At 40.4% G+C, this 12,502-nt stretch overlaps 1 protein-coding gene across 1 annotated transcript; it reads left to right on the top strand.

Annotated features, from left to right (window-relative positions):
• The first annotated feature begins 521 nt into the window (after positions 1-521).
• LOC137740743 (uncharacterized) lies at positions 522-1,599 on the top strand. Its single transcript, XM_068480561.1, has 2 exons — positions 522-899; positions 1,057-1,599. Exons 1-2 carry the CDS (start codon positions 522-524, stop codon positions 1,597-1,599), a joined length of 921 nt encoding a protein of 306 aa, XP_068336662.1.
• Positions 1,600-12,502: the final 10,903 nt, after the last annotated feature.

Genomic DNA, 12,502 nt, shown 5'->3' with positions numbered 1-12,502 from the left:
ACAATCAAAACTAATTGAGTGCTTAGGTGTGCCATTGCCATCTCAGTATGGCAGATGTAGCACAAGTTAGAGGAATGATGAGAAAAGCTAGCCCTGTGGAGGAGCCAATTATGCCTTTGTTTCTTTTCCTTGAGGAAAAGAGGAATAAAGGAAAGAACAAAGAAGAATTCAGAACCAATCAACCAGTGTTGGAAGAAATCCTGGAAGAAGAGTTGCTTGATCCCCTATTTTCACTAAACAATAGGGGGCAGAGTGGGCAAGAAAGAACAAAATATAGGATGCCCCAGTTGATCGAAGAATCCAGTGGGAAAGGGGATCCTACCAAAGCAGACAAACCTCCTCCTTATAGGCCACCACCAATGCCCATTAAAGGAGTAAAGGTCAAATGGAGGAAGGCCGAGGCAAGAAAGGAGATTAACTCGGGCAACGATCGTAACCTGAATTGGGAACCACTTCATCATACCTTGCCTAATAATACAGCCAATTAACAACTCAAAGATGAGTTGGCTGAGTTAAGAAAGATGGTGGTGAGGAATGTCCAGCCACAAGCTTGCCCGCTGTTTAGAATCGCCTATCAAAAGCCCTACCTGGAGTTCATTGATGAGCAAAATCCCTTTCCTCTTAACTTCAAGATGCCCGCATTTCTAACATTCAGCGGAGAAGATAATAATGTGCCATCCAGGGATCACATCTTCAAGTTCTTTAACCATTGTGTGGCGTTTGAAGAAAATCCCAACTATAAGTTAAGGTTATTTAGGAACTCGTTGGTGGGCTTCGCATCTCAATGGTACTCTTTGTTGCCCCCAAATTCCATCGCTAACTGGGGGCAAATGGAGATGACTTTCCATGAGCAGTTTTACAGGATGGCGCTAGAAATGACCATCAACGATCTCATCGAGGTAAAACAATACGAGCATGAATCTACTGAAGACTTCATTATGAGGTTTAGGAAGACAAGGATGAGATGCCAGTTTCCTATCAACCATGTCCAGCTTATAGCTATTGCTCAGAAGGGCCTTAAGACTACCCTTAAGGAAGAAATTTTATGACGTGCAGTTTAATGAGCTACAAGAGCTGGTGATTGCGGCCACTAAGTATGAGAAGTTGTTGCTCAAAGAGCAACAATTGCAACATTCTTCAAAAACACCACATTTCTACGAAAGTAAAGCTGCCATCCACCAAGTGGAGTTTAAAGGAAAGTCAGAAGAAAAAGATGGTCATGGTAGAGAAGTGATAGACATGTGTGCAGCAGAGATGACCACTCCCTTTAAACCTTTGATGGTGAAAAGATTGGTCCAAACGGTCAAAGATCAAAAGGTGGTGATGAACGATGGTGGATTTGTTCTTATGAAATCCCCAAAATACCAGAACTATTCCTTTGATTTAACTAAGGTCGTAGAAATTTATGAAGAATTGGTACGGACAAGAGTAATTGTGCCTGATAACACCAAAAAGCTACCTAAGCCCGATGAATTAAGAGGAAAAAAGTATTGCAAGCTGCACTGTACCTTCAACCACTCTATCACCAACTGTGTCCAGTTTAGAGATTGGATACAAGATCTCATCATTAAAGGAAAGTTTCTATTAGAAAAGCCTTAGGCCAATATGATGATTGATACGGATCTCTTCCCAGAAGCCCCAATAAACATGATTAACTTAATATGAGCCAAGAAAGGAAAGGGAAAAGCCACTTGGGGGGAAAAAGTAGAATGAAAAATCTACAGGGGAAACTCTCAAGATGCCCGAACAATCCAAAGCAGCCACAATAAAGGAGGTAGTTTTATATAGTCAATGCCAATATAAGTATGAACTAGAGGTATCAATAGTAGGAGCCATCATTGATTAGGAGCAGATCAAGAGTAGGAAGAACATAAAAATAGCATGAGCATCATGCGGGCAGCCGAAAGGGAAACCTCTAGGAACGTCTTCCAAAGGTTGGGAAGAGATTCTCAACCTAAAAACTTGTTAGAAGTATTCAGAAACTATGAAGCTTCAGAAGAAGTGGAAGACAAGGAGGCTAAGATACCAAAGTGGGTGGATGTAAAGCTATCCCAGCCAAGTTATGCTGGAAGAGAAGTTAGAATAAAAGGAAGGACAGTAAATCTGGTCACAAAGAAGAATCTTGCCCAATGCGGGCGAAAATGGTACATAATAGGAAGGGATGAGAGGCCTGTTAAAGAGATAAGAGCCTATATGATCAGAAGGGTCCAAAGGCAGCATAAGGCCCACATGAACTTGTTAAAAGTTCCCACTACTTCAGAAACCTTGGAGAATGTAAAGTTCGAAAATGTACCTCATGCGGGAAAAAATCAACCTCATTGAAGGAGTAAAAAAGAGGTAAAGAGCGCAAATAGCAAAAACGAAGGGGAGGGAGACCATGTGCCGCCAAGCCCCCATTCTGGGAAATACAGAATCTCAAGGAGAGCTCAAGAAGATATGGTGATGATACTTACCCCAAAATGGAGCCCAGAACCAATCTACTTTGGAACTATCTCACCTGAAAGAGGGTTGCCCGCACTATTGTTGGTAGATACCATTTGTGAGGTTTCAGAACAGATGCCAAACATTGGTATAACCCAGGAAGAAGGGTTGCCTGAGTTAATGCTGCCCGAAGAAGCACAGGCTTGGTTGGATGAGTTTATGAACTACATTGGTGGCAAGGGGAAAGATTTACCTAGACCCAGCAACTTTCATGTAAACATGACATATGTTTTATCAGCCATGTTTTGTGTCGAGCATAATCAGCCTCCCACAATGGAAGGTGATTACTTGGCAACAGAATTTATGATGATGCATGTTAGTGTCGAAGAAACGGGACAAGGAGAACCCAACCAAACAGGATTGCCTAAGGAATCAGGAAAAAAGCTTGAGAGAGTATACTTGGATAAAATGGTCTTCGTTCGTCAAAGTTTGGCCCTGGCCAACCACCTCAAGCCCATATATGTAACTGCTCACCTGGAGAGAGTACCTTTCAAGAGGGTCTTGATTGATAGAGGGGCCGTAGTCAATGTGCTGCCATACAAGTAGATGAAGAGAATGTGTAGAAGTGAGGAAGATCTTATCCCCACAGATCTTACAGTTTCTAATTTCTCAAGAGCTATTACCAGGACACATGGGATACTGCCATTAGAGGTTGATTTGGGTTCGAAATAGATCATGCTGGCCTTTTTTTATTGTAGATAGTACTTCCACTTATGGGGCTTTACTGGGCAGAGATTGGATTCATCAGAGTCTCTTTGAGACATCTACCTTACATCAACAAGTGGTGTCTACCATGAAAAAGGAGAAACATGACCTGGGTTCTGGGAAATGGTGAAGGCCGAATCATGGCCATTCTACTCTACAACTCACATCGCCGAAGCCAACTTCTACAACCCTAGTGTTAGGAATTTTCAATGTTCAGGAGTTGATAAGAACGGTCGCCCAACTAAGGTGACGGCCCAAAAGCTTCTAGAGCAAGGGTTATCTATTACAAGGGAAGAATGAGATCGGCCCTATATCATCTTAACTCCCCAACACTATTAATGTCAGAATAGAAAAGGAAGGACCAAGTGGTTGCGGTAAGGTCCTTAATAAAAAGATTGTTGGTATATGGGAGAGAGAAAAGACAAGGGAGGAAGAATTCAGCCAAAGAAGAAGAAGAGTGGAGCGGAGAGGTTTCAAGCAGCCGGGTGAATAAAGAAGAATCTTTTGGGGAAGAGTTAGAAATAGCCATCCAAATGGTTGAGTATATATATAACTTAGATGAACCAAAGGATTTGCCTGAGAATCCAAAACTAGTTGAGTTCTTGTGTGTAGAGTCAGACAAACCAGTCCCAGAATTGCAAGACCCTTTAGAGACCATTGATTTGGGAACTAAGGAGGATCCAAGACCTATACAAATTAGTGGTTTATTGGAAACCAAGGATCAGGCAAGGATTATCGATCTTCTGCATGAATTTAAAGATTGTTTTGCTTGAAATTACACCGAGATGCCAGGTTTAGATCCAACCTTGGTAGAATATAGAATGCCTATTAAGGAAGGGTTTAAACCTGTCAAGCAAGCACCACGAAGGATGTCAAAAGAAATTGAAGAAAAGGTCAAAGAAGAAATCAATAGGCTGTTGAAGGCCGGATTTATTAGGCTTGCCAAATATGTTGAGTGGTTGGCCAATATTGTACCTGTTTTAAAAGCTATAACTAAAGCAGTTAGATGTTGTGTTGATTATAGAAACATTAATGAAGCCACGCCTAAAGACGAGTACCCCATGCCCATGGCGGACCTATCCATAAACGCAGTTGCTAAACACAAAGTTCTATCTTTTGTGGATGGGAATGCTGGATACAATCAGATAAAAATGGCTAAAGAAGATATACATAAAACAACTTTCAGATGTCTCGGTCATGTTGGAGCATATGAATATTTGGTAAAGCCATTCGGACTTAAAAATACTAGTGCAACCTATCAAAGAGTAATGAACGCCATATTTCATGACTTAATTGGTCATAGCATGGAAGTATATATTGATGACATTGTAGTAAAATCCAAAACTGAAGAGCAGCATTTGATGGACCTTATGTAAGCCTTAACAAGAATGAGGATCCATAAGCTAAAAATGAATCCAAAGAAGTGTGCGTTTGGGGTAAGATAGGGCAACTTCTTGGGGTTCCTTGTCCATCAAAAAGGAGTGGAGGTTGACAAGAACAAAGCTCGGGCAATAATGGAGTCACCTCCCCCCACTAATAAGGTACAACTACAAAGAATGCTAGGAAAAGTCAGCTTCTTAAGGAGATTCATTACTAATTTAGCGGGCAATATTTAGCCGCTAACTCCTCTACTAAGACTAAAAGACAAAGAAGAGTTTGAATGGGGCCCACCACACCAAGAGGCTTTCCACAACATAAAGGCTTACTTAGCCTCTCTGCTAGTGCTCATTCCACCTCAGAGAGGGAAATTGTTGAAGCTTTATATCTCTACCGCAGAAAGGTCAATTGGAAGCTTGTTGGCCTAAAACAATGATGGTGGGAAGGAACAAGCCATATATTATCTTAGTATACTCTAGTGAAAAAATTATGTTTGCCTTTATACTTTACTGCTTGCAAGCTAAGGCATTACATGTTGCCTTACCCCATCCACATCATTGCCAAGACTGACGTAATCAAATATATGCTGTCAAAACCAATGTTGACAGGAAGGATTGGAAAATGGATTCTCACATTGTCAGAATTCAGCTTTCATTATGTACCATAAAAAGGTGATCAAGGGGCAGGCAATAGTGGATTTCTTAGCCGAACATCAAGAAACAGGAGATGAGCTTATCAACATCCCTGGAACTTTGAAGGTGGCTAACCTTTGGATCCCACCAAGCAAAGCCATCTCAGGCAAGGAAGAATGGATTCAACAGGAAGTCAAAAGGATATCCAGCTTTTGGATTACCCCATGGAGGCTATATTTTGATGGATCTTATACTCAAAATGCTGCGGGAGTAGGGATTGCCATCATCGATCCTAGAGGAACTCATCATTGTTATTCATTCCTCCTAGATTATCAAGAAACTACTAACAATCGGGCAGAATATGAGGCTTTGATAATTGGCCTGGAGATCTTGATAGAATTAGGGGCAACTGAAGTTGAGGTATTCGGTGATTTAGAGTTAGTGATAAATCAGTTGAATAGAGAGTACAAGTGCAGACACATCACCATGGCCGGTTATTACTTAGCGGCCGCTCAATTGTTAAGTTATTAGGGTATTGAAATATCAGCCAGCTACATCCTTAGAGAATCAAACACAACTGCCAATAAGATGGCACAAATGGCTCTGAAGTACAGATCGAGGAAAGAAAGTTTGAAGGGGACATAGAGGTTCAGAGAAGAAATATCCCTTCAATCTTGGAAAGGGGATTCAGCCTAGATGTGATGATCGAGGATGTGGAGATTGAAGATTGGAGAACATCTATTCTTCGGTATTTGAAAGATCCATATTTGCCCACAAGTAAGAGGAATAAACAACAAGCAACTAAGTACATTTTGTGGGGAGAAAATCCACTAAGAAAGACCCTAGATGGACTAATGTTAAAATGCTTGGGCCAAGAAGAATCAATAAGAGTAATGGTTGAAGTACATGAAGGGATCCATGGAGCACATCAAGCGGGAATCAAGATGAGGTGGCTACTTAAGAGATACGATTATTTTTGACTTAAAATGGGAAAGATTGCAAAGCTTATGCCTGAGGGTGTGAAGAATGTCAAAGACATGGACCTCTCCGACATGTGCCCTCAGTGCCCTTAAACCCCGTGGTCAAACCTTGGCCCCTCTGAGGATGGGTAATTGACTTTATCGGGCAAATTCATCCATCTTCTAGCAAAGGACACACGTTCATAATCGTGGCAACATACTACTTCACCAAGTGGGTGGAAGCGTCAGCAGTAAAGACTATCATTTTAACTGCAGTCAAGAAATTCATTGAAACCAAGATCTTACATAGATTTGGGGTGCCCGAGACAATTGTCACAGACTGTGGGCCATGTTTTATTTCAAAAGAAGTAGAAGAGTTTGCCAGTAAGTTCAAGATAAAGATGGTTCAGTCTAGTCCTTATAACCCCCAGTCAAATGGTCAAGTCGAAGCTAGAAACAAGATCTTGGTAAACATTATTAAAAGAATGACAGTCGGGAATCCTGAGAAATGTCATGAGAAGTTGGGAGATACTTTATAGGCATATAGGACTTCTAAAAGGGCAGCAACTAGAGCTACCTCTTATGCTCTGACTTTTGGGCAAGATGTTGTGATTCCTATGGAAATTAATGTGAGTTCGATCAGAATTCAAAATCAATTTGGGCTACACAATGAAGAATACCTTCAGGCTATGTGTCAAGGAATTGAATACCTTGATATGGCCTGAATTGAAGCATTAAATAAAATTGAAGAAGGAAAGAGAGCTGTTGCTCGAGCATACAACAAAAAGGTGAAGTTGAAGAACTTCAAAGAAGGAGAATTAGTATGAAAGGCAATTCTCCCTTTAGGAGCTCAAATAAGAGGCTTTGGAAAATGGAGCCCAACTTGGGAGGGTCCTTTCATTATTAACCAAGTATTGGGCAAGGGTGGATATTACTTAGCAGATATGGAAGGGGGCTTACAAAAGCATCCAATCAATGTTAAATTCTTGAAGAAATATCACCCAACCTTGTGGGATGTTAGGGACTGTTACATAGAGGAAGAAGAACAAGCATTACTTGAAATCTAAAGGCAGTTTTGTGCTTATTATGTATGGATCTCAAGAAAATGCAAGACAAATTGATTTAAAGAAATCTTGTTCATTTCAGTAAATGTTGGAAGTTGCATTATGTAACATCCCATATCGCCCAGGGAAGTGGATCATGTAAGCCTTATATGTATATTCCTATCTCTACTTGGCACGAGGCCTTTTGGGAGCTCACTGGCTTCGGAGTTCATCGGAACTCCGAAGTTAAGCGAGTTCACGCGAGAGCAATCCCAAGATGAGTGACCCACTAGGAAGTTCTCATGTGAGTTCCCAGAACAAAATCGTGAGGGTGTGGTCGGGGCCCAAAGTGGACAATATCGTGCTACGGTGGTGTCGAGCCTGGGATGTGGTAGGGGCCCGAGCCGGGATGTGACAATTTGGTATCAAAGCCAATCCCTGATCGAAAGTGTGCCGACGAGGACATTGGGCCCTTAAGGGGGGTGGATTGTAACATCCCACATTACCTAGGGGAGTGGATCCTATAAGTCTTATATGTTTATTCCCATGTTTACCTAGCACGAGGCTTTTTGGGAGCTTACTGGCTTCGGAGGTCATCAGAACTCCAAAGTTAAGTGAGTTCGCGCGAGAGCAATCCCATTGGGAAGTTCTCGTGTGAGTTCCTAGAAACAAAACTGTGAGAGCGTGGTTGGGGCCCAAAGCAAACAATATCGTGTTATGATGAAGTCGAGTCAGGGATGTGGTGGGGGCCTGGGTCGAGATGTGACATATCAGATTTAGCTTAATGGTTTTACATCCCTATATAATGAGTCTACATTTTTCCCGACTCTTCCTAAAACATTGTTACTATTGGCTAAGTATGTTTCTGCATATCTAACTTTTATTTGTTATCTTAATTCCTTCGAATCTTCTACGTCTTCGCCCATAAGCTCGACTGAGTCGTATGGCCAATAAAGTCGTTGTAGTTGATCCTGAAGCATAAACCTATGATGATGAAGCGATCAAGAAAGCAGAAGATATGGGGAATCTGGGCTTGTGAATATCAGCACAAGTGGAATCTACCCAAGGACGATGAAGGCTATTGAGAAGACGATGCATGGTGAAAATCCTTGAAGGGAAATCTATGAGATTCATGTGGGATTTCTAGTGACTAGCATGCATATACAATTCAAAATTTATATACGAAAGCAATGGAAGCATGTCATACATTTTATCAAAGCTATAGTCATGCAAATCCCCTTCAAGATGCATAGGTTTATATAAGATGCATCATAACAAAATTTATAAGAAGAACAAACTAGAGGTTTGGTTTTATACCTCTTGATCTAGATCTTAGACCAAGGATGGACCACCTCCAAGATCTTTGCTCCTCAAACTCCTTGAGCCTAGCCTTCCTCCTTGCTTCCTCCACTTTGTATAGTAAGTGCTCCTAGGTTCTCTTCAAGTTTCCAAAGATATGAAAACCTCTAAAGATCCTCACCCACTTTGTAATGAGAAAGATGAAGGAATAACCAAAGGGGTGATGAAAAATGATTAGCTAATTTCCCCCATGGTGGCCGGCCCTTTGTTGTTAGAGAGAGTTTGATATTCTCTTCTCTTTTGTGTTTTGAATAATCTAAAAACACACTATCCCATCTTTTATTATTATGTTCCTTTTATTACATAAAGAAACAAGTCAACAATTGACCTTCTCTCCTCTCTTTGGCCGGCCATGTGTGTTTGGTTTGGGCTTTGGGCTTTTAATTATTTCAAGTCATCCAATGCTTGAATAAAAGCCCAATGGGTTTTGGCCCAATGGGCCTAATTAAACCCGAACGTTTCTATAAGCCCAAAACGATCTTTATCGCTTTTATGATTTCTTTAGACTTTCTAAATTAATCAAAACACTTAATTAATCCAATTAATTATTTCCTTCATCCATTAGTTACTCACTACAAGAGTGTATTGGTGAACAATCTTTTAGGTTCTAATTAGCAAGGCAGTGAGGTGATTGGCACCAATCCAATTGATTATCCAATCACTTAGTGAATTAAAACTTACTTTTAATTCACCTTCCTTTTGATGACTACATTTAATCATCTAGAAGAACTCACAAGCCATGAGTGACATCTAACCATATATCATGGCTACCCAAGCTAATGTAGAAGTTTATTCGGAGAACCTATTCAGTTGGAATTACAATGTAATTCGATCCTTCTCAAAAACAATACTCTCAATCACATCACTAGGGTATGGATTTATAATGTCAAACCCCTAATGTGATTATTCCTTCTTATACGATTCAATTGAGACGTATAGGAACGCTTTCCTTTATTACGCTCGATACTTCGGCCGAAGATTCCCGAATCATATCTTAGAGTATTCATCCTTTCTTATCGAGGATTAGAGATTCCTTGTTGTGCATTCACTTGCCTTCATGGCTAAGTGGCTTAACCCCAACGATGCCTTGGACACTTGCGTATGGAATGACTTTAACATAATCAAAGATTAAGTACTTAACCACAAGACAACGACAATGCCTCAGGTCAAAGGATTACTTACATTATTCCAACCATTAGAGTTACTTGCTTGACATGTGAGTAGACCTCCATGCAAGTACTCTCGTTCGATTGTGTTCAGTGAACTCATTCCCTTAATGAGCACCTACATGCTTGTCTTAGTGTCGCTACACGAATGGGATGAGACTTTCCATCCTTCCAATTGAAGCAGACATAGTATGTACCGGTCTATGGATTGTCAGTATCCCTCCAACAATCCTTATGACCAAGAACCTTTTTGGACATGATGGTTATGAGAAGAAGGTCTCTGTAATCTAACATCATTAGGTTACTTCTTCCATCGATCCATTGTCCATGGATTCACTATTTAGGACATAGTTTGTTCATTGAGATAGTCCTAATTAGTATATTTGCCTTCCGATGTATAAGAGTCATATATACATCAATTCATTGTCCTGAAAGGTTTCTTCCAAAGATTGACTTTCAGGGCATATTTCCAACAATCCTTTCACTGGTCTTAATGGAAAATTGGATTCATGTAGCTTTGGCTACCTTTAAGAAGAAAACGAGAAGAAAAGTTAAAATCTGAAAGCGTCTAAAGGCTCTAAGAGATTCTGGGGAAATTTTGATAATTCAAAAGGACTCGAATTGGTTAAAATATTTGGCCAAAGAATGGAATTGAAGGGAGTTTTATAGCTAATGATCAAGTGATGGTTGGAATATGTGGGTTAGTGCAAATGACCTAGTTCATAAACGGTTGTATTAAAAATGGCACAAGTTCCGAGTAAAGGCGTGCGACGGTGGTCACTGAGAAACAGTTGTTCAATCATTATTAGCGTCTTGAGTTGCAAGCTTAACAACGATTGAAGGGGGCACTGCTTGTGTTAATATTTAACTTTGGACTTCATGGGAAGAAAGCTCAAAAGGGCTCAATAAAGGAGATTTTGCCAGAGGCCCAAAGTCAAGCCCAGATACCCATCTCGAGACAATATGACGACTCCCCATTTAATGCAAAGGCTAGGTGTTTACAAGAGAAGTGACAACCAATGGAAATCCACCTACTCCCGGCCCAAAAGCACTTTCTGAATGGCAGAACATGTAAAATGCTGATAACTCACTACCTTTCAGTCATTTTCGGGTAAGAGCAGAAGTATTACAGTTAGGTTAATTGGCCTATAAAAGGGGGAAGAGGGCCCAGAGATAAAGACACTCAACCAATTAAACAAACAAACATACAACTTGCCTCTCAGTCAAGAAAATACCCATAAAGTTGTGCTTTGTCCAGATTCTGCACCCTTTAGCCTTACACTCCCCTTAAAAAGACATCTTTTGTCTAGTGTAAAAGCTTTGCTACCGTTTCTAAATGCTGTAGTATCGATTCTCTTGTGTAAACTTGTTCACCACTCATCCTGCTTTAATACCCAACCCCTTGTAACTACAAAGAGAAGAGACCGCAAGACGTTTGAACCTTGCCCGACTCTCTTTGTTTTGTCTTTAAGTTAATAGATCTGGTGTTATGATGTATTCCCCAGTATATATTCAAGTCACTTCCAGTCTTTTGATGAACCAAAGTTCCATTAGTTCTCTTATCTAGTTTATTTAGTGGTTTTACTGTCGTAAGAAGACTAAATATGATTTAAACTGATGACTTGATCAGATATGGACCTCCACCTATTTAACCATACAAGATAACTAATTAAAAGTCCTTGGGCATAGAAAAGAACTTAATGTAGACTTAACCCATCTACGACAATCCTTTGATAACAAGAAGTCAGAATAACTTGAGGCGCAAGTAATCGGCTTAAAGACACTTGTTCTACATCTGCCATACTGAGATGGCAGTGGCACACATAAGCACTCAGTTAGTTTTGATTGTGAGCCTCAAGGTCTATACCTAAGGCCCCGCAAAGGCACATTTCAGAACTAACTTTGTCCTTCTCTTGCAGCATCTTGGCAAGCCGGAGGCCAACAATCAACCAAAGTGCCAACTCCTCGGAGAGCTATGTGCTCGAACCAGGGACCCCACCCAGCGAGATTTCCTGCCCGAACATGCAGTACGAGTGTTCTTTTGGTAGCATCAACAGTGGTGACCTGTTGAGGACGATCAACAAAAGTACCCACCACCTTTCGTAAATTCAAAACCTCATAATGGTCTGCACTGTCACTAGCTGTACCTTCGTCGCTCAAATAGCCCAGCAGCCCAGTATGGATTCATTGGGATTGCAGGAGGAGCAAAAAAGTGCACTAGAGATATTGGAAAAGTGCTCCAGAGAAAGAAGAATTCTAAAGACTTTGGTATGTGATGGGGGAAGAGAAGAGAATTCTTGAATGAATATATAATAGGGTTTAGCCCTAACCCCACTTTATATAGGCACAGCAATAAGCTCTGAACCCTAAAAATTTCGGAAACTAAATAGGTAAGTTAGTAGTTTGGAACTCAAGAAAGATTATTGGTGTTTGAAAGTTCCTGATTTGGTGTTTTTGGAATGTTTGCTGTCTTTTTAAGAGCGAGGTTATCCTTTTTAGGGCGCCAACTTCAGCTTGTTACCTCTCTTGGTTTTAAGGCAATTAGATTTCAATCATGCTTGTTACATTAAATATTGATCGGATCACAATCATAAGATCAAAGATTATTTGACAATTTTCCTGAGCATGATGCATAACGATACGTACGTACAATAATATACTAAATCATAGTTTTTAATTGGCTATTATTTGCACATGTCTATTAAGTCCAAATTAATCATTTTATTTTGAACAAATTATTTTCAATTTCTCATTAAGTAATGAAATTTCATTGATTACAA

Source organism: Pyrus communis, chromosome 7 (genome assembly GCF_963583255.1).
Source record: "Pyrus communis chromosome 7, drPyrComm1.1, whole genome shotgun sequence".
Taxonomy (NCBI): domain Eukaryota; kingdom Viridiplantae; phylum Streptophyta; class Magnoliopsida; order Rosales; family Rosaceae; genus Pyrus; species Pyrus communis.
The sequence above is the reverse complement of the archived record's forward strand: the minus strand, read 5'-3'. Positions and strand labels throughout refer to the sequence as shown.